Source organism: Delphinapterus leucas, chromosome 4 (genome assembly GCF_059928025.1).
Source record: "Delphinapterus leucas isolate spDelLeu-1000000601 "Yukka" chromosome 4, BTC_Dleu_Yukka2, whole genome shotgun sequence".
Lineage (NCBI taxonomy): Eukaryota > Metazoa > Chordata > Mammalia > Artiodactyla > Monodontidae > Delphinapterus > Delphinapterus leucas.
In genome coordinates, this window is record NC_143132.1 from 132,912,597 (window position 1) to 132,940,508 (window position 27,912).

The 27,912-nt window shown below is 40.5% G+C and overlaps 1 protein-coding gene across 1 annotated transcript in view; it reads left to right on the forward strand.

Annotated features, from left to right (window-relative positions):
- The first annotated feature begins 2,792 nt into the window (after window positions 1–2,792).
- MSL2 (MSL complex subunit 2) overlaps window positions 2,793–27,912 on the forward strand; it is a 36,516-nt gene continuing 11,396 nt past the window's right edge. The window contains exon 1 of the mRNA XM_022582557.3: window positions 2,793–3,866. Within this exon, the coding sequence (XP_022438265.1) occupies window positions 3,725–3,866 (142 nt within the window). The 5' untranslated portion in view covers window positions 2,793–3,724. The remainder of the gene's footprint in view (window positions 3,867–27,912) is intronic.

Sequence of the window (27,912 nt, forward strand, 5' to 3'; positions counted from 1 at the left end):
TTTCTCTGAAATGAAAATTTAACTGAGTGCCAAGAGGAGCCTAAGGAGCCATGACTAAATGTGATGTGCTATCCTGGATGGGATCCTGGATCAGGAAAAGGACATTAGGGAACAACTGAACAAATATGAATAAAATATGGATTTTAGTTAATAATAATGTATTCCTATCGGTTCATTAATTGTGACAAATGTACCATACTAAGGTAAGATGTTAGTAATAGGGGAAATTGGGTGACGAGAACTGTCTGTACTATCTGTGCAATAATTCTGTAATTTCAAACCTATTCTAAAATAAAAAGTTAAAAAATTTTTTTAAACTGGCATTTCATATTATTGTTAGATCTGGCAACTTTAACACTTTTACTGCTGAATAATAATTAAACACAAAATATGAAAAAAATTACCCTAGGTTGATAGTTTAAGGAATTTGAGTTATGTATGATTTCTCCTATTTGATCCAAGCACTTTTTTTATATAAACCGTTCTTTTGTTTTCTTTTTAGGCAAACCTCAAGTGAGTATACTTCAGTGTGGAGAGGCTTTGCCTCTAAGTGCCACAGTCTATCACCAGTTGCAACCAATTTCAGAAGCTATAAAAGAACTGTCTCCTCTCTCTCTGTCTCTCTTTCACACACGAACCATCAATAGAATTAATCTTAATTTGATGTGCACATCTCAAGAGATTTAAAAAAATTAGTTTATGAGAAAATCAGCAAGGTTAAGGGCCTGCAAGTAATCACTTGCCTAGGGTGACTGCTAATTTATACTGTCTGAATGGAAACAGTGCTGATTATTTTAATCTCTGTGTTGGTCCTCTGGGGAAGAACAACCTGTGTGTTGTAGAACTTAAGAGTCTGGAATAGAAATAGAACTGTATATTATAACAGTTTTATCTGAAAGTGAACTTAGAACTAAGATCTCTTATTAAAAAAAAATGATGAGGCTTTTAAAAAAGAGTGAATTTTATAGACTGTCATTTTCTAGATAAATGACGACCAAATATATTTTGCACAGCTTTGTTCGTTTTACAAAACTAGGAAAATAATTATTTTTGCTTAATACTTACATACTGATAATATGCTAGGACTTGTAAAGAAAATAAACCTATTCTCAAATGGCAATAAAAATTATGTATCAGAGGTTACATGGGTTCCCTTAACTCTTCATTTCTACTCTAAGTGGCAAGCTTCTAAAACTAATAGGTATTTGTGCCGCTAAAGATTTACATACGTCATAAATCTTACTTTGCAAACATGTGTAGAGCATTTACTATGGGCAAAAAATTATGCTGAAGAGTTCTGGTGTATCCAGAGATAATGATTCCTACGCTGTTTCTATTTTTAAAGAAGGTTTTGTCCTTTTGGAGGGGAGGGGAATCAGACGTTAATTTAGGCTTTGTTTATTTATATCTCAGTGTCCTTGGTCTCCTGCAAAAACACAAGGCCAAAACTTGTTTAAAAAAAAGATAATACTTTCAAGGATTTGGGTTCTAAAGCAGGACCATGGGTTCTTTAAGAGATCTGTTCACACAGAGGGGCTAGGTCTGTTAAAGGAGCTAAAATAGAGGTTCGTTTTGTTTTTAAATTGCACTCTGTTCTCGTGGAGAGCTCTGTGCGGTCCCGGCCGGTGCCCCTGGAAGGCCGGGCTGCCCGCGTCAGTCGGACTCCAAGGACCAGAGGCCGCAGGAAGAGCCCGCTCGGACAGGCGGAAGAGGCAGGTGGGTCCGGGCACCGCCGCTTCAGACGGCCTGCCCGGGCCTCAGAGACCTCAGGCTGCCGTCGACGCGGGCCGCGGCCCCAACCAAGACCCTGAAGCTCGAATGCCAGCTGGGCGTACAGCCACGTCGCTCGTCGCCTCCCTTCTGGGCTGGGCGAGTGTCGGGCCGACAGCGCCCTTTCCGCGGCCGGGAAGCGCGGTTCCAGGAGAAAGGCCGCGAGGGCGGGGCTTCGGGCGGTGCGGGCTTCCTCCTTACTTCGCGGTCAGCCAGGGCGAGGAAAGGCCGCGTTGCGCCAGCGCAGAGAGCCACATGGCGCGACCCAGCAGGGCCTCCGCGTTGGCGGACACCGAAGAAGCAGTGTAGTGCGAGAAGCCTACAGCTCACACTGGGGAAAGATGGGTCAACTAACGAATGTTTCACCACAACCTACACGCCTAAGAGGGAATTTGAGAGCGCATGGGGGAGGGGCGGAAAGAGCAGGCGGCTCGCCGGGAGCATGCTCTGTACAGAGAGCCGTAAGTGGAGAGCCACGCATGCGCAATGAGCTCAGGGTGGGTTGGCAGTGGGGAGGGGCTGGCGTGAGCGGGCTGATGTGTTTATCCGGTTTTCTGGGTGGGCGGTCAAAGCGCACGCGTAAGGGTGAAAGGCGGTGGAGCTGGGTAGTGGAATGCGCATGCGCAGAGCGAGCCGGTAGCTCTGGGAGGGCGTGGAGGGGGCTCTTAGAGGAGAAGCAGGGGAAAAGGGAAGCGAAGGGAAAGCAAAGGGCGGGGGGGAGGGGTGAGAGTGTGGTCTGCGCATGCGTGCGAGCGCTAGCGACGACGGCGGCGGGGGAGTCTCGGGGATGACAGTGGCTTTGCCCGTTGGGGTAACGGTCGTCGTCGCCGGCAGGGTCTGAGGCGCCGCACAGCCCGCGGGATACATTAAGGCCGCAGCAGCCCGGGCCCTACCAAGCTAGAGTGGCGCGTGGAGTCGGGGTGAGGGCGGCGAGGCACGGGGGGAGGGGCCTGCGGCGGGGCCTTGCTGTGTGCGCTGGGCGGCGGCGGGGCCTGGCGGTGTGAGCGCTCGCCTCAGCCTCTGCCGCGGCCGGGTGGGCGCCGTGGGCGGCGGCGACCGTCGTGCTTGGCGGAGGAGGCGTCCGTGTGTGCCGCGCGGAGAAGATGGCCGGGCAGTGAGGGGGCGGCGCTTGCGCCTGGTGACCTCCGAGTAAGCGACTGAGGAGCTAGGGCCGCCGCTGCGGCCCGGCCGGGCCTGCTCCCCGCCCTCTCCCGCCGCCGCCGCCGCCGGCCCGCACACTTCCTCCCCGGCCCTCCCCTCTCGGGCGGGGGCCTCTCCTGTCCGCTTCGCCACCTCAGGGAACTGCCGGGCTGTAATCGCCGGGGCGGAGAGCCAGGCGTGTCCGATATGGAGAGAGCGGCGGCGGCCTCCGCCAGCCGCAGCAGCCACGTTCGCCGCCGCCGCGGCTCGGTGCACTAGATCGACGAATCCGACGACCTCACCGCAGTCCTTGCCGTCGCCGCTGCCTCCGCGCCGGGCGCTGTGATGGAGTAAGGGCCCTGCAGCCCGTGAGAAGCGTGCCCGCCCCTGGACCGGGCCGGGGCCTGCTCCCGTGACCGCCCAGCTCGACCACAGGAGGTGCCTTCGCGTCCCGAGATGCAGCTCGAGCGCAGGCCGCCCGCCGAGCCGCGGGGCTAGACTGAGCGCCGAAGCCGCCGCGTTCTGCGCCCCGCGGCCGCTCGGGACAAACTCGAACGCTGGTTTCTCTCTCTTTTTTTTTTTTTTCCCCTTGGTCTGCAAATCTCAGGGACGGAGGAGGGGCGCCAAGGCCCCATGTGTGGGAGGACTGCTACGGCTCTACAAACTTGTACGGATTTTGGTTACAACTTTGGCCAGTGGTTCTCCCCCGATTTCCTCCGAATTGTTGCAAATTCGCCATTGTTCCCTGGCTGCTTACAAAGTTGGATCCGGAATTTCTCTTCAACCGAGAGCCAACAGTGTCGAAGTGTCTGCAATGAACCCCGTGAATGCTACTGCTCTCTACATTTCCGCGAGCCGCCTAGTGCTCAACTACGACCCCGGAGACCCCAAGGCGTTTACAGAGATTAACAGGCTCTTGCCTTACTTCCGACAGTCCCTCTCGTGCTGCGTTTGCGGTGAGACGCTTTTTATTGTTCCCCTTTCAGTGCTTGTTTTAAAAAAAACTCAGGGCGATGGTAGCAGAAACGGTTTGACGGCGGGGTAGTTTGTATTAAACTTTTATTATTTGTGCGGTAGTTTGCGGTCTTTAGTTTTGAAACTCGGCAGAGGACTTTTTTCCGGCATTTCAGAAAGACAGAACCCTTCCAAACCGCTCTGTACAGCGGCCTCAATGTTCAAAACTGTTAAATTCGCCTTGGGTCATTTCTGTTGTGTTTTTTTTTTTTAAAGAGGTGAAATATGCATCTGTGTTGTTGTCCTTCTCTCTTTTTTTTTTTTTTAAAGCTTTTGATACCAAAGCTGACTTAATACCTACCTTGTTTAAACGTGGTTAAACCTGGTTAAAACACCTACATGTGGCGTGTTTGCATTTCCCCAAACGTGTTGTGTGTGGGTGGTGGTATAGCCGGTGAAGTCGCTGCAGAACTTTTTCCCCCGGGTTCTTCTAATGCTTTGACAGTTTGACGATAAACAGTGAGCCAGGGCTGACTGATGGTTCAGTGCATTTTAGCTGGTGGGATTTTTTACAGGATTACGTTTTTTGGTGGTTTTACTATATTGTGGCCTGGTAGAGGGTTATTTTGGGTGTTTTTGTTCAAGAGGTATTACTTTGTGCTGGGCAGGATATTTTCAAGTTATTTTTGAGAGATGAAGATATGCTAAATTGTCTAATAAATCCGTGACTCAAAAGTGATGATAATTTGTGATTATTATCTCAGTGATTAATTGTATGCATATAATAATAATTTATTTTTGAAAAAACTTAGACTGAAAACGTTAACATAAAGGAAAGGGTAACTGGCAAAACCAAAACAGTAATACTCCACTTCATATTCTTACTTCGCCAAAACTTTGGAGGTTTTGTTGATCCACTTACTTGTTTAGTCAGAATTTGAGAAATTCAGGCATTTCAGCTTTATCTTAAGAGAAATTTTGCGATTGTAGTGGCTGAAGGGAGAAATGGTATTCATTTGAGATTCATTCAGCATTTTCCGTATAGCTCTGGGGCAAAGCCCTGAGGGGTACAGAAGAGGTGAAGAGTGTTTTTTTTGCACATCGTGCTCTTAATCTCATAAACATTTAAGTAACTCGTACAAGCGATTAAGTGCTACACTGACTGGTAACTGACACTTAACACCTTTATAGAGAAGCAGTTGCCCTGGTAAATCACTTAATTGCCCTGGGCCTCAGTTTCTTAACATGTAAAATGAGAGCTTTGGGCTAGATTCAAAGTTTTCCGCTTACATTTTACAAATATAGTATAAGAATTTGCTTAGTTTCAGCGAACTCCGCCACCCCACTCTCACTTTTTTTTTTTTAATGGAGTGCTTTTTTTAAATTTATGTCTTCATACTTTTGATAGTTTGTGGAATGAGGAGATGGGGCTACTATAACTTCTTTCAACACAAACCTTTCTTTTGGTGGGGGAATTGCTACTGTGGTGATGTAGAGGGCATAGACCAGCCCATCCTGGCCTGCTAGAACTGCAGTAGAGAGTGATGTCATTATCCAGGTAACACTTGAAGATCTGGTAGGTCTCCTTTTTACATGGTGGATGGGACTTAGCTCTCAAAGAGGGAAATGGTAGTTTTGCAGATGCTTGGAATTTTAAGTTATCAGTAGCTTCAGGACAGTTGTGGTCTAATTGAACATTTTCCAAGAATCTAACCTGCATTTTAAAAACTGGTATTAAAGATAAAGCTACATTAAAAGTCCAACTGTAGCTTTTTTTTTTTTTTTTTAAATCAGTCTTGACAACTCAAAGGAATTTTTGTGACATTGGGGCTTTTAATTATTCCTTCTTGTTCAAGCTTCTCTTCCCCACCATCCTATGCAAAAGATTTATGGGTTCTACTTCTCCCTTATAATTGAGTAGCTGGCATAAAATTTCAGCAATATGGATGTAGGTTCAGTTTTTTTCCCCTCATCTCTTTGGACATAAGTCTGTGGTTATGAAGAGATGGGGGAAAAAAACCCAGTTATTTGAATTCAGATCCAATAGTTTTCATCTTTGTGTCAGATACTGTCCTGGACTCTTTTTCCTAGCTGGAAAGCATAAACTCCTTCCAGTTAATAGGGCATGTGCAGTCTTATTTCATTAGGATAATAGATATGTAAAAGTTGTTTTAATTCTATCTTGGCGCTGTAAATAGGGAGTTTGTTTCAACAGGTCCTCCAGTGTCTGACCCAAACCTCCCCTTTCAGCTTTGTATTTAACTGCCCTCTTAATTTCTAATAATTTCTCAGCTTCAGTCAGTTTGATATTTTTGTCTTTTTGAACATACATGCCTTATGTCTTCCTTCTCTTTTCCCCACCTTTGCTCTTTGAAGTTCCTTCTGCCTAAAATATATTCTTTCTGCGTATGGTCTAACTCATCAACTCCCTCCCTCCCTCAGTGAATTCTTTGTTCTGTCACAGGTGCTTTTAACTCTTTCAAATTATTCTATCTTAGGGACAATACTATTTTTTTGTACATTTCTGTGTTCCTTCTGCCTCATTCTCTCCTGTTCAGTGAATAGCATGTAGGTGTTTATGACAGACTCAGAGAAAGAAAGTGAGAGGAGGTGAGGGAGGGAAAAAGGGTCTATGAACTTTGCAGTTAGGTACAAATCTTAACTTTTCTACTTTCTGTCTAGGCAAGTTACTTTAACTTTTTGCCTAAATTTCTTGTATCCACAAAAGGGGATAATATCTTCTTTAAGTTTGTTTTTCCAAATTTGTGTTATATGTGAGTTTATTTTTAAGTGGGAAAAACCTTTTGAACCCATGAGAACAAGTCTGTGGACTTTGTGCCACCCTTGCGCAGAGATGGAGAAAGGTAGGGGGAAGTGAGAGAAGAGACTGAACTGTCCGGTCAAATATTGTCAAAGCTAGATTATTCACTGGAACTACAGGTTTTGTTATCATTGTTCTTTGAAATGTTAATTAGCTGATTATCACTGCTTGTTTTTCAGTTGCTTTGTATGTTTAAACTTTCTGAAGTTTCTGGTGAATGGGATAGCAATGCTCCAGAGAGTTATTGTACTTTCTAGGCCACAGAAACAGTGACCAAGACAGTATTACTGTGGGTACTATTTCTGTGTCAGTTCTTTCCCCTTGTTCTTAACGTTGGACTTGCTTTATCATTTATCACGAAGTATGTAGAATGAATTTTCTTTTGATGGCATGAAACTCAATAAATTCTGCCCTAGAGATTTTAAGTTTTTTATTAAGCTTTTATATCCTCAAATGACATAACAAGTTTGATATGTAAAATCAAATACTGTTAGAACTGGAAGGACATGTTAAGTGGAAAAATAGTATTCTCTGAGATATTTGGAGTCCTGTAAATTAATCATGGTCAAATCTCAGGGACATGAATATTTCCCTGGTTTTTTTTTTTTTTTTTTTTTCTTTTTTTTTTGTGGTACGCGGGCCTCTCACTGTTGTGGTCTGTCCCGTTGCGGAGCACAGGCTCCGGACACGCAGGCTCGGTGGCCATGGCTCACGGGCCCAGCCGCTCCGCGGCATGTGGGATCTTCCCGGACCGGGGCACTAACCCGTGTCCCCTGCATCGGCAGGCGGACTCTCAACCACTGCGCCACCAGGGAAGCCCCTCCCTGATGTTTTAAATTCTAGAAACAAAGTGGTTTTGGCTTTTACTGAAGAGTTGTGGAACTTTTGGATATCCAGTTTCTTATTTATAAAATAGGAAAGAGCTGGAGAATAGTGTTTCCCACTGACCTAAGCTGACCAAGTTTTTGTTTTGAATGTTAAGGACTTAAAAAAGCAAATCCTGTCATCTTTTCTTACTACTGCTACTCTCACATTCCACTACAAGGTACGTGGTTCCCTGAGGGTGAGAGTCTTGCTGGTCTTGTTCACTGTTGTAGCCCTGCACTTGACAGTTCCTGGCTGAAAAAGCATTGTTGAATGGACGAAGCTGCCGATAAAAAGAGCAAGGTTCAAAGTAGGAAGGATGTGCTCTCAGAATAAAGTATATGCCTTAAAATTAAATAGATTTAGCTTTATGAAAGACTACTTTCATTTTCCTTATTTTTCTCATTTTGGCATTGTTTGTGGGCCCACTTTGGAATTAGTGCAGTAGATTATCTCAAGAATCTCTTCCAGTTCTGGAGTTCTGATTCTTTTAGCAGAAATACTTTGTTTTTGACTGAGCAAACAATTTATAAATAGCAAGAATCTTCTAAAATGAAATTTGAACATTTAGCGTGATTTATTTTAAACCACATACCTTTTAGAGGCTAAATTAAAAGGCCATTTGTTTAATCGTACGTTAAGCGTTATACTAATGTTTTACATTTATATTCTTCTCAAGTGTGAGTTCATTTGATACTTAAGATTTTATTTTTCTTGTACTTAAAATCACTATAATTAAATTTTTTATTGTAGTAAGCATATAATGTAAAATTTACCATCTTAACCATTTTTAAGTGTACAGTTCAGTAGTGTTGAGTATATTTACATTATTGTGAAACAGGTTTCCAGAACTTTTTTTTTTTTTTTCTTTTCTTTTGTGGTACACGGGCCTCTCACTGTTGTGCCTTCTCCCGTTGCGGAGCGCAGGCTCCGGACACGCAGGCTCAGTGGCCGTGGCTCACGGGCCCAGCCGCTCTGCGGCATGTGGGATCCTCCTGGACCGGGGCACGAACCCGTGTCCCCTGCATCGGCAGGCGGACTCTCAACTACTGCGCCACCAGGGAAGCCCCTCCAGAACTTTTTGATCTTGTAAATCTGAAACTCTGTACCCAACAAGCAACCACCATTTTCTTCCTTCCCCCCAACCCCTTGTAACCACCATTCTGTTTTCTGTCTCTCTGAATTTGACTATTGTAGATTCCTCATATAAGTAGAATCATGCAATACTTGTCTTTGTTGACTAGCTTATTTCAGCATAATGTTTTAAAGGTTCATCCGTGTTGTAGCATGAGACAGGATTTCTTTCCTATTTAAGGCTGAATAATATTCTATTGTATGTATACACTATGCTTAGTTTATTCATTCATCCAACGTTGGACATTTGAGTTGCTTCCACCTCTTGGCTGTTGTGAATAGTGTTAAGAACATGGGTGTGTAAACACTCTTTGAGACCCTGCTTTCAGTTCTTTTGAATATATACCCAGAAGTAGGATTGCAGGATTGTGTGGTATTTCTATTTTTATTGTTTGAGGAACTCCATACTGTTTTCCATAGTGGTTGCACCGTTTTACAATCCTACCAGCAGAACAAGGTTTCCAGTTAGTTTTTCCATATCTTTGCCAACACTTGTGTTTCCTCTTTCGGTTTTTGTTATTGGGGTGTGTGTGTGTGTGTTTGTTTTTTGGATAGTAGCCATCCTAATGGGTGTGACATGATATCTCATTGTGGTTTTGATTTTAATTTCTCTAATGATTAGTGATGTTGGTGATCTTTGCATCTGCTTTTTTTTTTCATATGCTTTTTTTTTACATATTTATTGGAGTATAATTGCTTTACAATGGTGTGTTATAACATTTTGAATTATGGTTTTCTCAGGGTATGTGCCCAGTAGTGGGATTGCTGGGTCATATAGTAGTTCTATTTGTAGTTTTTTAAGGAACCTCCATACTGTTCTCCGTAGTGACTGTACCAATTCACATTCCCACCAACAGTGCAAGAGGGTTCCCTTTTCTCCACACCCTCTCCAGCATTTATTGTTTCTAGATTTTTTGATGATGGCCATTCTGACTGGTGTGAGGTGATACCTCATTGTAGTTTTGATTTGCATTTCTCTAATGATTAATGATGTTGAGCATTCTTTCATGTGTTTGTTGGCAGTCTGTATATCTTCTTTGGAGAAATGTCTATTTAGGTCTTCTGCCCATTTTTGGATTGGGTTGTTTGTTTTTCTGTTATTGAGCTGCATGAGCTGCTTGTAAATTTTGGAGATTAATCCTTTGTCAACTGCTTCATTTGCAAATATTTTCTCCCATTCTGAGGGTTGTCTTTTGGTCTTGTTTATGGTTTCCTTTGCTGTGCAAAAGCTTTGAAGTTTCATTAGGTCCCATTTGTTTATTTTTGTTTTTATTTCCATTTCTCTAGGAGGTGGGTCAAAAAGGATCTTGCTATGATAGAGTCATAGAGTGTTGTGCCTATGTTTTCCTCTAAGAGTTTGATAGTTTCTGGCCTTACATTTAGGTCTTTAATCCATTTTGAGCTTATTTTTGTGTATGGTGTTAGGGAGTGATCTAATCTCATACTTTTACATGTATCTGTCCAGTTTTCCCAGCACCACTTATTGAACAGGCTGTCCTTTCTCCACTGTACATTCCTGCCTCCTTTATCAAAGATAAGGTGACCATATGTGCATGGGTTTATCTCTGGGCTTTCTATCCTGTTCCATTGATCTATCTTTCTGTTTTTGTACCAGTACCATACTGTCTTGATTACTGTAGCTTTGTAGTATAGTCTGAAGTCAGGGAGCCTGATTCCTCCAGCTCCGTTATTCGTTCTCAAGATTGCTTTGGCTATTCGGGGTCTTCTGTGTTTCCATACAAATTGTGAAATTTTTTGTTCTAGTTCTGTGAAAAATACCAGGGGTAGTTTGATAGGGATTGCATTGAATCTGTAGATTGCTTTGGGTAGTAGAGTCATTTTCACAATGTTGATTCTTCCAATCCAAGAACATGGTATATCTCTCCATCTATTTGTATCATCCTTAATTTCTTTCATCAGTGTCTTATAATTTTCTGCATACAGGTTTTTTGTCTCCTTAGGTAGGTTTATTCCTAGATATTTTATTCTTTTTGTTGCAGTGGTAAATGGGAGTGTTTTCTTGATTTCACTTTCAGATTTTCATCATTAAAGTTTAGGAATGCCAGAGATTTCTGTGCATTAGTTTTGTATCCTGCTACTTTACCAAATTCATTGATTAGCTCTAGTAGTTTTCTGGTAGCATCTTTAGGATTCTCTATGTAGAGTATCATGTCACCTGCAAACAGTGACAGCTTTACTTCTTCTTTTCTGATTTGGATTCCTTTTATTTCCTTTTCTTCTCTGATTGCTGTGGCTAAAACTTCCAAAACTATGTTGAATAAGAGTGGTGAGAGTGGGCAACCTTGTCTTGTTTCTGATCTTAGTGGAAATGCTTTCAGTTTTTCACCATTGAGGACGATGTTGGCTGTGGGTTTGTCATATATGGCCTTCATTATGTTGAGGAAAGTTCCTTCTATGCCTACTTTCTGTAGGGTTTTTATCATAAATGGGTGTTGAATTTTGTTGAAATCTTTCTCTGCATCTATTGAGATGACCATGTGGTTTTTCTCCTTCAGTTTGTTAATGTGGTGTATCACATTGATTGATTTGCGTATATTGAAGAATCCTTGCATTCCTGGAATAAACCTCACTTGATCATGGTGTATGATCCTTTTAATGTGCCGTTGGATTCTGTTTGCTAGTATTTTGTTGAGGATTTTTGCATCTATGTTCATCAGTGCTATTGGTGTGTAGTTTTCTTTCTTTGTGACATCCTTGTCTGATTTTGGTATCAGGGTGATGGTGGCCTCGTTGAATGAGTTTCAGAGTGTTCCTCCCTCTGCTATATTTTGGAAGAATTTGAGAAGGATAGGTGTCAGCTCTTCTCTGAATGTTTGATAGAATTTCCCTGTGAAGCCATCTGGTCCTGGGCTTTTTGTTTGTTGGAAGATTTTTAATCACAGTTTCCATTTCAGTGCTTGTGATTTGCCTGTTCATATTTTCTATTTCTTCCTGATTCAGTCTTGGCAGGTTGTGCATTTCTAAGAATTTGTCCATTTCTTCCAGGTTGTCCATTTTATTGGCATGGAGTTGCTTGTAGTAATCTCTCATGATCTTTTGTATTTCTGCAGTGTCAGTTGTTACTTCTCTTTTTTCATTTCTAATTCTATTGATTTGAGTCTTCTCCCTTTATTTCTTGGTGAGTCTGGCTAATGGTTTATCAATTTTGTATATCTTCTCAAAGAACCAGCTTCTAATTTTATTGACCTTTGCTATCGTTTCCTTCATTTCTTTTTCATTTATTTCTGATCTGATCTTTATGATTTCTTTCCTTATGCTAACTTTGGGGGTTTTTTTTGTTCTTCTCTCTCTAATTGCTTTAGGTGCAATGTTAGGTTGTTTATTCGAGATGTTTCCTGTTTCTTAAGGTAGGATTGTATTGTTATAAACTTCCCTCTTAGAACTGCTTTTGCTGCATCCCATAGGTTTTGGGTCATTGTGTCTCCATTGTCATTTGTTTCTAGGTATTTTTTGATTTTCTCTTTGATTTCTTCAGTGATCACTTCGTTATTAAGTAGTGTATTGTTTAGCCTCCATGTGTTTGTATTTTTTACAGATCTTTTCCTGTAATTGATATCTAGTCTCATAGCATTGTGATCGGAAAAGATACTTGATACAATTTCAATTTTCTTAAATTTACCAAGGCTTGATTTGTGACCAAAGATATGATGTATCCTGGAGAATGTTCCATGAGCACTTGAGAAAACTGTGTATTCTGTTGTTTTTGGATGGAATGTCCTATAAATATCAAGTCCATCTTGTTTAATGTATCATTTAAAGCGTGTGTTTCCTTATATATTTTCATTTTGGATGATCTGTTCATTGGTGAAAGTGGGGTGTTAAAGTCCCCTACTATGAAAGTGTTACTATCGATTTCCCCTTTTGTGGCTGCTAGTATTTGCCTTATGTATTGAGGTGCTCCTATGTTGCGTGCATAAATATTTACAATTCTTATATCTTCTTCTTGGATTGACCCCTTGATCATTATGTAGTGTCCTTCTTTGTCTCTTGTAATAGTCTTTATTTTAAAGTCTATTTTGTCTGATACGAAAATTGCTACTCCAGCTTTCTTTTGGTTTCCATTTGCATGGAATATCTTTTCCATCCCCTTACTTTCAGTCTGTATGTGTCTCTAGGTCTCAAGTGGGTCCCTTGTAGACAGCATATGTGTGTGTGTGTGTGTGTGTGTCTTGTTTTTGTATCCATTCAGCCAGTCTGTGTCTTTTGTTGGGAGCATTTAACCCATTTACATTTAAGGTAATTATCGATATGTATGTTTTTATTTGCATTTTTTTAATTGTTTTGGGTTTGTTATTATATGTATTTTTCTTCTCTTGTGTTTCTTGCCTAGAGAAGGTCCTTTAGCATTTGTTGTAAAGCTGGTTTGGTGGTGCTGAACTCTCTCAGCTTTTGCTTGTCTCTGAAGGTTTTAATTTCTCCATCAAATCTGAATGAGATCCTTGCTGGGTAGAGTAATCTTGGTTGTAGGTTTTTCTCCTTCATCACTTTAAATATGTCCTGCCAGTCCCTTCTGGCTTGCAGAGTTTCTGCTGAAAGATCAGCTGTTAACCTTATGGGGATTCCCTTGTGTGTTATTTGTTGTTTTTCCCTTGCTGCTTTTAATATGTTTTCTTTGTATTTAATTTTTGACAGTTTGATGAGTATGTGTCTTGGCATGTTTCTCCTTGGATTTATCCTGTATGGGACTCTCTGTGATTCCTGGACTTGATTAACTATTTCCTTTCCCATATTAGGGAAGTTTTCAACTATAATCTCTGCAAATATTTTCTCAGTCCCTTTCTTTTTTCTTTTTCTTCTGGAACCCCTATAATTTGAATGTTGGTGCGTTTAATGTCCCAGAGGTCTCTGAGACTGTCCTCAGTTCTTTTCATTCTTGTTTCTTTATTCTGCTCTGCAGTAGTTACTTCCACTATTTTATCTTCCAGGTCACTTATCCGTTCTTTTGTCTCAGTTATTCTGCTATTGATCCCTTCTACAGAATTTTTAATTTCATTTATTGTGTTGTTCATCATTGCTTGTTTCATCTTTAGTTCTTCTAGGTCCTTGTTAAATGTTTCTTGCATTTTCTTTATTCTATTTCCAAGATTTTGGATCATCTTTACTATCATTCTGAATTCTTTTTCAGGTACTACCTATTTCCTCTTCATTTGTTAGGTCTGGTGGGTTTTTATCTTGCTCCTTCATCTGCTGTGTGTATTTCTGTCTTCTCATTTTGCTTATCTTACTGTGTTTGGGGTCTCCTTTTTGCAGGCTGTAGGTTCGTAGTTCCTGTTCTGTTTGGTGTCTGTCCCCAGTGGCTAAAGTTGGTTCAGTGGGTTATGTAGGCTTCCTGGTGGAGGGGACTAGTGCCTGTGTTCTGGTGGATGAGGCTGGATCTTGTCTTTCTGGTGGGTAGGTCCACGTCTGGTGGTGTGTTTTGGGGTGTCTGTGGACTTATTATGATTTTAGGCAGCCTCTCTGCTAATGGGTGGGGTTGTGTTCCTGTCTTGCTAGTTGTTTGGCATAGGGTGTCCAGCACTGCAGCTTGCTGGTCGTTGAGTGAAGCTGGGTGTTGAGATGGAGATCTCTGGGAGATTTTTGCCGTTTGATATTACACGGAGCTGGGAGGTCTCTTGTGGACCAGTGTCCTGAAGTTGGCTCTCCCACCTCAGAGGCACAGCCCTGACTCCTGGCTGCAGCACCAAGTGCCTTTCATCCACAGGGCTCAGAATAAAAGGGAGAAAAAGTAGAAAGAAAGAAAGGAAGAGGATAAAATAAAATAAAATTAAGTAAGGTAAAATAAAGTTATTAAAGTAAAAAAATAATTGTTAAGAAAAATTTTTTTAAAAATAAAACAAACAAAACGGACAGATAGAACCCTAGGACAAATGTTGAAAGCAAAGCTATACAGATAAAATCTCATACAGAAGCATACACATACCCACTCACAAAAAGAGGAAAAGGGGAAAAAATAATAAATCTTACTCTCAAAGTCCACCTCCTCAATTTGGGATGATTCGTTGTCTATTCAGGTATTCCACAGATGCAGAGTACATCAAGTTGATTGTGTAGATTTAATCTGCTGCTCCTGAGGCTGCTGGGAGAGATTTCCCTTTCTCTTCTTTGTTCGCACAGCTCCCGGGGTTCAGCTTTGGATTTGGCCCCGCCTCTGCATGTAGGTCATGGGAGGGCGTCTGTTCTTCGTTCAGACAGGACGGGGTTAAAGGAGCAGCTGATTCGAGGGCTCTGGCTCACTCTGGCCGGGGGGAGGGAAGGGTACGGAGTGTGGGCTGGGTCTGCGGCCGCCGGCGTGACGTTGCACCAGCCCGAGGCGCGTCGTGCGTTCTCCCGGGCAAGTTGTCCCTGGATCCCGGGACCCTGGCAGTGGTGGGCTGCACAGGCTCCCCGGACGGGAAGTGTGGAGAGTGACCTGTGCTCGCACACAGGCTTCTTGGTGGCGGCAGCAGCAGCCTTAGCATCTCATGCCCGTCTCTGGGGTCCGCGCTCTTAGCCGCGCCTCGTGCCCGTCTCTGGAGCTCCTTTAAGCAGCGCTCTTAATCCCCTCTCCTCTCACCTCTCGCACCAGGAAACAAAGAGGAAAGAAAAAGTCTCTTACCTCTTCGGCAGGTCCAGACTTTTTCTTGGGACTCCCTTCCGGCTGGGGTGGTGCACTAACCCCTTCAGGCTGTGTTCAGGCCGCCAGTCCTCTCCCTTTGCTCCGACCCACAGCCCGAGCCTCAGCTCCCAGAGCAGACAAGCTTTTCGGGCTGGTGAGTGCTGGTCAGCACCGATCCTTTGTGTGGGAATCTCTCCGCATTGTCCTCCGCACCCCGGTTGCTGCGCTCTCCTCCGCGGCTCTGAAGCTCTCCCCCTCCGCCACCCGCAGTCTCCGCCCGCGAAGGGGCTTCTAGTGTGTGGAAACCTTTCCTCCTTCATGGCTCCCTGTTACTGGTGCAGGTCCCGTCCCTATTCTTTTGTCTCTGTTTATTCTTTTTTCTTTTGCCCTACCCAGGTACGTGGGGAGTTTCTTGCGTTTTGGGAGGTCTGAGGTCTTCTGCCAGCGTTCAGTAGGTGTTCTGTAGGAGTTGTTCCACGTGTAGATGTATTTCTGATGTATCTGTGGGGAAGAAGGTGATCTCCGTGTCTTACTCTTCTGCCATCTTCCCCCTCTGTCCTGCATATGCTTCTTGGCTGTTTGTATATCATCTTTGGAGAATCACTATCATTTTTTTATCTTGAAAAAAATTTTTTTTTTGCTCACAAAATCTTTATTAATCATTGTGTTGTTCTCAGTGCTGGAATAAAAAGATGAATTAAGACACATGGCCCCTACCCATATGTTGCTCAGTGTTATGGGGAAGACATAAGTAAACCAGCAATTATTGTGTGTTAGAGGCACTTATGTTATTAACAACATTGATGTAATATTAACTTACTCGTAAGTTTGTCACATGTGTAAAAATTTCAGAAATTAACAGTAAGTGAGATTTTCCCCCCCAGTAACTCATTTTTGAATAACTGTTTGGGTCAAAGTTTGGGCAACCCTCACTGGGGTTAAAGCAGTTTGGTTTACCAGTTTTTTCTTGGGACTTAAGTTTACCTGTTCTCTCTGATCTGGGAAGAATTCTTTAGGGAACATTTATCTAGTAGGTTGGTTAAGGAAGAACAATATTTAGTACTGTGTTCTGGCAGCTACTTTTTTATGTCAGATATATTAATTTAACTGTTGGTTTCTTTTCCTAAGAAAAATCTCCTTTTCACAATTTGGTGAAAAGCTAGGTGCTTGAGCTAGGCCAGGAGGAATGGTAAAAAGTGAACATTTTCAGCAAGACTTGAGGGAGAGAACATTGGCTTGTTTAGGCTGCAGAAAACCAAGTTTATCTCTAATGAAGAGAGTCCATTCTTGCCCTATAGTGGTAACTCGGGGCCTTTTTACAGGGAACCTTGATGCCAGGCTAAGGAATTTGACATTTACCTCATAGACCTGTTCTTTTTCAAAGTGTGCGCTATAGCCCACCTAAATCAAACCTAAAGGGATCGTTAAAATTCAGATTCCCAATTATCATATCAGGCTGATTGAATTGGAATCTCTGTGGGCAGGGCCTTGTAATGTACATTTTATGCCCCCCCCGCTCCCCTCCCCCCCGTCCTGATACGGGTAGGGGAATTTGCAAATCCCTGTTGTGTTTGAGAAATATTTTAAGTAGGAGAGTGATGTTATATATAGATTTTGTATTTAAAAAGGTTAGTTTTGGGATAGAATATAGGATTGATTATTGGAGTGTGGTGAAACCCAGTTAGGAAGGATATCAGATGTATCCATATTATAGAGGCCGGAATAGTGGTGGTAGTGAAAAGGAAACAACATAAGATAACGCAAAGGGAAAATTTTGTCCTCTTTATGGTTATCATAACAGCTTAATTTTTTGGTATACTGTATTACAATTTGTCTTTGGTTAGGCGTATTTCACTGTGAATAGATTAAATATTTTCTATCCTTAAATTTATATACATGTCTAGTACAGTGCTTTCACAGGGTATATACTTGACAGAAAGTACTGAATTGTATGGAAGATCTGATAAAACCTGGCTTATCAGGTGCTTGGGAGAGGATTCAGTTAAGAGAGGAAATAGACCGGATCTAGTGTGGGCCTGAGGAGAATGAAGAGAAGGATGAGACAGTGTTTAGTAATTTGATGGTGCCTGGGAGTTGGGATTAGTGAGGAAATGTTATTAGAAAATATGTTTAGGAAAGGCTAAAATCTAAAAACTTTAATTTTGTGCCCCTTCCTGGAAACCTTGATTTTAAAATCATAGGATATACTGTTTGATATAGTAAAACAAACAACATATTTTTTGAGTCTTGGGGTTGTGGTTTTCATTCTTTCAAATTAATTTGAACATTTAGTCCTCCTCCTGTGTTTGCACTCCTTGTTTTCATTGCATTGATAGCATACTATCACTAATTGGTTAATGCCTTATTGTATTAGCTTCTCAGTTGACACCTTCCCTCAGAGTCCACCTGGCTACATTTTAATGTATGATTTAATCTGTTTTTGTGAGGTCTGATTAAATTTTATCTTTTAATTTAAAAGGTGGTATTTCAGAATCTTTAATTTATATTTTTCTCTTTGTCCATCACCTTTGACTTTTTTTCTTAACTGTTTAGTTTCTGTTATTGGCTTTCCTCTTTTAAAGATTTCTTTTTGTTGTTCCCATGTTAGGAAATTAATTCAGATAATTTTTTTCACCTTAATTAGTGTATGTCTGACCATTTTCCTCATCTTTTCCTTTTTCTGACTCCTGAATATTTTAACAGAATTATTCTAGTTCATTGCCTTTCTGTTCAGAAATGTTGAATCTTTGCAGATTTGGAATATCTGCCTATCTCAACCTGTATTTAATCTAGTTTTATAGCCAGCATATATTTTGTGTTTTGAATTTAGTTTGTCTTATCAATTAGCATTTGTCTATTTTTATTGTTACAATCCACAAAAAATGTGCACTTAAAATGTTGTCTGGCGTCAAATTTGGAAATAACTTAGGCTTTCTGGCAAAGTCAAGTAGTTTTAAAATTCTTTTTGCAACAATTAAAGGCATACCTAGGGACTTCCCTGGTGGTCCAGTGGTTAAGACTCCTGCACTTCCATTGCAGGGTGTGTGGGTTCGATCCCTGGTTGGGGAACTAAGATCCTGCATGTGCAGGTGCGTGGTCCGGGGTATAGCTTTTGACCTCCTCTCAATCGTGCTAAATGCCATTCCCTTGAAGTTTAAATCTCTGTCTGCTGTTCTGAAATTTGGGACTCTGGCCATATATAATATGGGATTCTAGGGTTAGAAGGGAGCATTCCAATTCAGGTATCTTTGTGTTGGATTTCTGAATCCCCTCTACAGTTAATCAGTTGGTTGTCCAGCTTGTGAGTGAATTTATTCAGGATGTGACATACGATATGACTGGCATATTCTATCCACCAGAAGCTGTGAGCTGTTCCAGGGATCCTTTTATAGCGTCATTGAGCTTGCCAGCTCAATTTTTACATATGTTTTACAAGGAAGGTATTACTAGGTTATTCTTCATGATGAGAATTTATAAAGCTTTAGACAGAAAGCACCATAAATCATACAGTCATTTTTTCACATCAGATAACTCTTTCTGTAATATTCTTGAAAGTTCACCTAAGCCTTTTCCTGAATACCTCTGGGGTAGGGAGCTAAATTTTACTCTGCAAAATAGCCCTATCTATTTTTAACTGTAGAATTCTAATGTCGTTGGGATCTTGAATTATTTTATGAAACCTTACCTGTATAAGAATCAGCGTTGCTTTATCTTGTTTGCAGTCAGAATAGTTATTGGTTCACAGTGTTTATGGTCAGTTAAAACATTTTCATAAGTTGGTTGATGGTGTTGTTTAGATCTTCTGTGTCATTACTGATTTTCTATTGTCATGTTTTGAGAGATGTTGAAATCTCTAACTGTAATTATAGATTTATCAGTTTCTCTTTGGAATTTCTGTCACTTTTTGCTTCATGTATTTTGAAGTTCTGTTTTTAGGTGCATAAAATAATTCTGAACATATGGAATATAGTGAGAATGTATAATATAATAGTCACATAGTTAATTTTTACTGTTCTGCTGTAATCCTGTAGAAGTTTTGTTGCTCTTTGGTTTTTCTTCTCTGCGTGGGTCATATTTTCCTACTTTTTTGCATACCGAGTTAATTTTGATTGGATGCTAGATATTGTGAATGGTACCTTGTTGGTAAAATTTTAACCTTGTGGGTGGGTATTTTTGTACTATAAATATTCTTGAGCTTTGTTCTTGGAATTTGGTTAAGTTACTTGCAGATAGTTTGATCCTTGATCCTTTCAAGGCTTGTTTTTAAGGTTTTTTTTAGGTGGAACCAGAGCAGCCTTTAGGGGCTAATTTTTCTGCATTACTTGAGGCAAGAACCTTTTGACTACTCTATCCGATGCCTCGTGAATTATGAGGTTTCGCACACTAGGTGGTGGGAATAGGAATTGTTCTGCTGCCTTTGAGTTATAGGGATTGTTTTTTTTTGTTCCTTTCTGGGGATTCTTTCTCCATCCTGGGGTAATTTCCTTATAAACATGTGCTGATCATTCAGTACTCAGCTGAAGATTTGAAAGAGACCATCTATAAATACGGTGTTCTTTCTCTGTGCAGCTCTGTCATCTCTAGTACTCTGCCCTGAGAAGTCCAGCTGCCTTGTCTTCGCGACTCTGTCTTCTCAACTCCGGGAGACTACTGGGCTTTGTCTTGGTTCTCCCTCCTTGTGCTGTGGCCTGAAGATTGTCTCCAGACAGCAAGCTGGGGCAATTGTAGGGCTTAGCTCATTTGTTCCTCCATGCACGGATCACTGTTGTGTGGTGTCTGTTGCCCAGTATATCTGAAAACCATTGTTTTGTCCAGTTTTTGTTTCAGTTGGGAGAGTAAGTCTCCCAACTGAAACAAAAATGAAACAAAATGTAATTATTCCATTTTGTCTGGAAGCAGAATCAGATTATATTCTAAACCTACACTGTCCTATATAGCAGCCACTTAGCTGTTGTGACAATTTTAAAAAGTTCTTTAGTTACACTGAGCTACTTCTTAAGTGCTCAGTAGCCACATGTGGGTAATAGCTACCTTACTATAGATGTAAAAGATTTCCATCATTGCATAAAAAAGTTCTACTGGACAGTGCTATAACAACTAAAGAACTTAGATGTTCCTGAAACCAGTGGGAGCATTGAAAGATGCCTTCAGTGTTTGCATCTGAGGTTTTGATTTTAAAACATTGAGCTGGATAGGGTTATGAACAGATCACTGGAGCTCACCACTATAGAGTTGAAAAACAACTCCCCCAAATCAGTGTTAGTGAATTGGGTTCAAGAAGGTGTTCCATAGTGTTCATGTAGTAAAAGGTTTCCGTTATTTAAAAAACAGAAGATAATTTAACTATTTTTCTTCCTCTAAAGTGAGGCAATTTGAGATGTCAAATGACTACTGGACCAAATCACGTGCCATACCAGTTAATAATTCTGCCAAATCCTTTCTGCCGTGAGGGTTTTAAGTTGTTTTAATACTCAGTCACGTATTTTATTAATTCTTAGTCGTATTGTTTTAGTTTTCTCAATTCTTCATATATCCATTCAATGGATCATTGGTTGGGGACAAGAAACATTAAGAAAATTAGGTTGCTATTGAAATACTAGGTAATGAGGAACATAAAAATACTAATGATTCCAAATATCTGGTTCATGATTATTATTATCCTTCTGTGTAAATTGTCTTTGTTCTCTTAATATTCTCCATATCAACAAGGTGTAGGTAATTATCCAAAAAGCAATGTTAGCAGGAGAATACATAGTGATACACAGTATGGCCTTTTATTTTTAGAGAATAAAGACTAACTACACTTGCTGTGTGTTATTTGAAGTGTTTGCAAATACCAGTCTAAAGCCACCCTTAGTTTATCATTTAGTAACAGAACACTAAAAATTTTTTTTTGTAAAAGATACAAGAATTACAGATAACCAAGTCACATTTACAGCTTTGTCCTTGCATAATATATTCAATTTTCGCCTATGTTTTTAACATTCATGAGTTTATAAACAAGAGAGGTCATTTAAAAATAGATATATTGCCAAAATGCATTTATTACATTATTTAAATAAAGCAAGATGTAGCCCTTGTTAGTAGGAAATCAAAATTTCTTTGTTTTATTAAAATGAACTTTATAGTATAATCTTTGATAATATGTTTATTTTAAAAATTTCTTGAAATCTTTTAATCACATTTCTTACTTAACTGATTAGAAAAATGTCCCAGTTTGGGCTTCCCTGGTGGCGCAGTGGTTGAGAGTCTGCCTGCCGATGCAGGGGACACGGGTTTGTGCCCTGGTCCAGGAAGATCCCACATGCCGCGGAGCGGCTAGGCCGTGAGCCATGGCCATTGAGCCTGCGCGTCCGGAGCCTGTGCTCCGCAACGGGAGAGGCCACAACAGTGAGAGGCCCGCGTACCGCAAAAAAAAAAAGGTCCCAGTTCATCAAGGCAAAAAAGGTTAAAGTATCTTTAATCCCAGTTGTGGATCAGAATTTGTTGGGAAGCTTTTTAAAAATACACATTCCTGGGCAGTATCTGCAGTTATTGAGTCAGTCTGAAGCAGGCCATCTAGGTGATTCTAATACTAATCCATGGATAACAGTAGTGCTGTCTTTGAATACTCCTTATGTGAGGTTTATAGGTGTACTTAAACGAAAAAACATGTGCCAATAAATTTAAGTAATGCTGTGTTAAGCAAGTTTCTTGACATTGGTAGTTTTCAGTTTTAAGACACTAATGTAAATTTGGGGATGACTCTCCAGGAGGGTATTAAAGCAAACCTGTTAATGCATTCTGGTACAGTGGAACACCAGTTTGGGAAATTTGGAACTAGCTTAATATTGATTTATTCAATTAACGTTTGTTGTTCAGCTGAGAATCGATTTAATTGTGCCTAATTGACTAGCCTGTTTTATCGTATTGGTAATAATTTAACGAGAGACCATCATGGCTTTGCTAAAATATGAAAATAACAGAATATTACAGAAGTGCTCTGTAACCACAAAACACTCTACAAAATCTCCCCTGCATAATTATTAAGATAAATGGTGTCTGGCATTCTCTTTTAATTCTTACTAGAACGTGAAATGAGGCATGACTTGAGTTTATGAATGTGTTGTGGTTTATATATCATCCATTTAATAATGTACGGTCAGTGTTTGGTTTTTTAGTTATAATAGTACTTGACTGGTGAAGCTTACTTACTTTGTATAAACTGTTGATACATCCAAGAGTATCAGGAAGTATTTTTCATAGTTGTAGGTTGACCAAAGATATAAAAGTTAAACTCTGAAATTTAACCATTCAGATGTGCAGTAAACAGCTTGGCTTGAGTAACGTTCATACTTTTAAAATTGCGATATTTAACAGTCGATTTCCATTTTTCATTTTTCTGCAGACTGGTTGTAATCCTTTTCCCAAACTGGAAACATGGATTTTGTCTTTTTTTTTCACCGCCCACTCCCCTGGTATACATGTTTAGCTATCACTGGTCTCTCAGTATAGTAGTGCTTAGTTATTTAAAGTGATGCAATGAACTTTAAAATAATTACCGGGTCACGTGTTCAAAATACCTCTCTGTGTCACCATTTTTAGTGACCAGAGCATATATATTATAATATTCCCTTATTTTAAATTAAAATGCACATTTTCCTGTCATACTGCGAAATTATTTGTGCTAGATATTTTAAAGAAAAGTTTACAGGTTTGTGGAATCCAGATGATCAGGGGCTAATAGTGGTTTAGAACATAGCTGCTTGAATATTTAATTAGAGAACTAATAATTTCCTTGAAACTTTAGTTTGTTGTTTGGACCTGTTGATTTTTTTGAGGCATGTATTTGCTTTTTGGTTTACTACTAAAATAAATTGTGTTAAAGTTTAAAGGAACATATTCTAAAGTGCTGCTTAGTCAAAAATTTAAAAAGAACGGACCTGGGTTAGGAAGCTCTGCCAAGAGGAAAACAGTGCTGTCTTCTTAAGAGGGTTCTCTAATTTCAAATTCATTTCTCTTTGATTTGAGCTTATTCTTTTTTTTTTGAATTTTTTATTTTTTATACAGCAGTTTTTTATTATATATTTTATGCATATTAGTGTATATATGTCAAACCCAATGAGTAGCATTCATACTCACGAATTTCGCCTAATGAAAAGATTTTTAAGAGGCTTAGACTTCAACATATGTCTGCAAAAAAGTATATTGGGCACAGGTTTTGTAAAACTAAAAACAAGCTTTAAAAAGGACAGTTTAAATTGTCTAAAACAGTTGATTCATCTGTGCCCATTTGCTAAGTGATACATAAGATCTTTTTATGGTATTGTCATTTTTGTTCTTAGCTGAATCCAGATTATTATTTCCATGTGTTTATGTATCTAGGAGATTTCTTACTATTGTTTCAAGACATACTTTACATCTTTAATTTTGAGGTGTAATTTTGGCGCTGTAATTCAGTGATGTAAAAAAGGTCCAAGTATCCTTTGTTAAATGCACAGTGCTTGGCATATAGCAGGGCCTCAGAAGTTACTCGCTGAAGTGATTGAGGAAAGAGGAATATTTTCTTAAATGAAGATAGCCTAAACAATTCTCCATTTGGAAAAGTTGGAAAATGGGGATATTTAGATCAATGGATTGGATTATGGAAGGATTATTGTTCAGGCCCTATGTCAGACTTTTGACATCAGTAGAAGTATATTCTCCCAGTCTTTATATGTGCCTTGATAATGCTGTTACAGATTGATTGAATCTAAGCTGAATGGATATGACTCGGAGTCAGCATAGTTACTCTCACACCACAGGAAGAATAAGGTGTATGTATATATTGGGGTTGATCAGCATCAGTTTAATGCTGCTACTATTAATGCTTTCTAAAGTGATATCACTTATGAAAACCAACTGTACCTATTTTAATTATTTTATACTTAATATTATATATATAACACCCATTTAATATATACATATATATATACATATATATGTATATATACATATATATACAGTCTTTAGCTAAGATTTCTCATGCTGTAAATTTGTAGACTGACATGCAGGCTGAGGTTTTTTTTGTTGGGCTTTCTTTACAGAGGAGGTAGTACAGTGCTTTATAGCATATATGTTCATTTAAAACATTTAAGATTGACTTTAAAAATTGAGCTTGGTGTGTAGAGAATCCAGGCAGGACTCTTGTAGCTCCAATTTCTATGCAGTAAAGATTTCCTGACCCTCACAAAACTATTATTGGTCATCCATTCTCCCCTTCGTTTCACTCTTCCTGACCCACTCACTATTCGTTACTGCCAGTACCTGTTCTTCTGTCTCCTTCCCCCAAAAGGTTTTACATCTTGTGGTTAATATGTTGATTTCTGTTACGGTCCAATTTCAGTGATCATTCTTTTTGATAAGTGAAAAGAAGCTAAAATTGTCTCAGTGGATGCCATGGACTTAGTAGCGGAAGTAGGGATGCTGCTGGTTAAGTAGAAAGAATACTAGATTGGGAATCAATAGACTAAGCTACTATTTCTCATTGCTAGTAACTAGCTATGTAATCTTATGAAAGGCCATCTTGGTTAAAATGAGGCCATGGGACAAGTTTATTTCCAAGGTCACTCCCAACTCTAGTGTGCTTTTTATGATTCATTCATTGTACATTTATTAGGTGCTGGCTTATGTGCCAACACTGGTTTAAGGATACAGAGATAAATAAGTTTCCGGCCTTGAGTGAGACCCAGTGAATGGTGACAATATAATGTGATAAGTGCTATAATAGGAGAATGTGCAAAGTGCTTTTTGAACAAACTGAGGGCTAGGAATTAAGGAAGGCTTCCTCTCCGAGGTCATATTTGAGTCAATTCTTAAAGAGTAAGTAGTTTAGTGAATTCCCTGGTGGCACAGTGGTTTAAGAATCTGCCTGCCAATGCAGGGGACACGGATTCAAGCCCTGGTCCGGGAAGATCCCACATGCAGCGGAGCCACTAAGCCCGTGCACCACAACTACTGAGCCTGTGCTCTAGAGCCCAGGAGCCACAACTACTGAGCCTGCGTGCCCCAACTACTGAAGCCCGCGAGCCTAGAGCCCGTGCTCCACAACAAGAGAAGCCACTGCAGTGAGAAGCCCGCATACCGCAATGAAGAGTAGCCCCCATGCACTGCAACTAAAGCCCACGTGCAGCAACGAAGAACCAACGCAGGGAAAAAAAAAAAAAAAAGTTTACCATGCAAGGAAGGAAGAAGGACATTCTAGGAAGAGCAAATCACAGAGGAATGAGTAAGCAAGCATTGCTTGTTTTGGAATGGCCAGGTGAGAATGGAGTATGGAGTTTGTGGAGAAAGCTTAATGTTACAAAATTTTGGGGGGAGGGTGGGTGTGGGCTAGATTCTGAAAGGCCGCATATGTCATTACGAAGACTTGTGTCTTAGGGACTTCCTTGGTGGTCCAGCGGTTAATACTCTGTGCTCCCAGTGCAGGGGGCCTGGGTTCCATCCCTGGTCAGGGAACTAGATCCCGCATGCCACAACTTAAAAAAAAAAGAACCCACACGCTGCAATGAAGATCCTGCACGCAGCAACTAAGACCTAGCGCAGCCAAATGAATAACTAAATAACTAAATAAATATTTAAAACAAAAAACAAAACAAACGAAAGCATTTGGGTTTTAAAGGCTGCTTGAAGGTTGAAGGTATTTTTTGTTTTTTGGTTTGTTTGGACAGTTTTTAGTTGTACCTTTAGGAAGGGTTTTGAAAAGAAGAAAAAGATCATCAGACTTGAGAATATTTAAATATGTTAAGTCGGTAAGTTTGAAATTATGAAAATATACAGGGAAGTGGAAATATGCAAGCTTTCATTGGATTTTATTTTGAAAGTTTTATCGAAAATTTCAATATACAAGATAGAACTCTAATATATTGATAATACTTATCACCTAAACAGTTAATGGTATTCAAATGCAAGACTTCTGATACATTGTAGATCTTGCCATAAAATCTTAGCATCATCAAATTTTAGAGCTAGAAAGAACTTAGATATTTAGTCACTTTATAGCTTTAAGGAATGGAGGGCTAGTCTTTTTTTTTTTTTTTTTTTTGCGGTACGCGGGCCTCTCACTGTTGCGGCCTCTCCGGTTGCGGAGCACAGGCTCCGGACGCACAGGCTCAGTGGCCATGGCTCATGGGCCCAGCGCTCTGCGGCATGTGGGATCTTCCTGGACCAGGGCATGAACCCATGTCCCCTGCATCAGCAGGTGGACTCTCAACCACTGTGCCACCAGGGAAGCCCAAGGGCTAGTCATTTTTAAAGGTACATCATCATTATTACAATTTTTTTTTACTCATATTCATCAGATTTGGACAGTTACAATTACTAATTGTAGTGGATGCTATGTATACACTACCCAAATCCCCACTTCAGGACTGAAGGACTTCATTTTCTTAGTTAGTGGGAGTGTTGCTGGGGTTGTCAGACTTCCCTGGGATTTGCTGTTGGCTGAAGGGAGCCACTCACCCAAGCTCACATCCCCTTCCTTGGAGTAGCCTGCATTCAAAGACCTGGCTCCCATGTCCCACCATAGAACAACCTTGAAGAGCCCTCCCAGCTTCAGAGCTCCCTGTGGGGTCATCTGAGGCCTTCGTTGTGATACATCCCAGCCTAATTTGTTCTTCTGCCCCTTCCTTCCTCACCTGATAAACTTTCAGCACACTGACCTCTCTCCCAAGAGTTTCACTGCCTAGGAACCTGACTTCCAACAATGATGAACTTTAAAACTTCTTTGATTTGTAACAGATTTGTAAAGTTTAAAGCAGCGGTCTCCAACCCTTTTGGCACCGGGGACCGGCTTCAGGGAGGACAGTTTTTCCACGGTTGGGGGCAGGGGGGAATGGTTCAGATGGTAATGCGAGTGATGGGGAGTGATGGGGAGTGATGGGGAGCGGCAGATGAAGCTTTGCTCGCTCGCTGATTCTTGCTTTGTGGCCAGGTTCCTAGCAGGCTGTGAACCCCTGCTTCAGAGGATTTAACATCTACCAGTTTTTCATGTTTATGAGAAATAGGTAAATGTTGAAAGAGTCACGTAATATAATGAAAGAAAATGATCAATTTGTATAGTGTCAAACATACAGAAAAAAATTCTTATTAGAAAGAACATGTTTTGTAATGGAACAAAAAGGAACCTTCTCAAACATGTTGAACAAAGATCTTGGCATTTAATTGACCTCTCCCCGCCCAATCATTCATTACTAGTGTTTCTGCAGTTTCATTTTTATCACCTTTTGTAAATTAAAGGCCACCCCCTGCCCGCCCCGCTTTGAGATCAGGCTCACACGTTTTATTGATTTTTTTTGTTTGTTTATTGGCCTTGCCATGTGGCATCTTAGTTCCCTGACCAGGAATTGAACCCATGCCCCCTGCAGTGGAAGCGTGGAGTCTTAACCACTGGACCACCAGGGAAGTCCCTTTATTGACTTCTCTTGAGAAAATTTAAAATCTGGACAAAGATTTTTTTTCTTTTTTGGTCATACTGTAGAAAATGGAAACGTATGACGTATATTTGAAACAAATTGAGTCAGATTGAGTCTATAAAAAAAGAGTCTTGCCCTTATGGTGCAGGAGAGATTTGCATAGCAGAAGAATCCAAGACTGC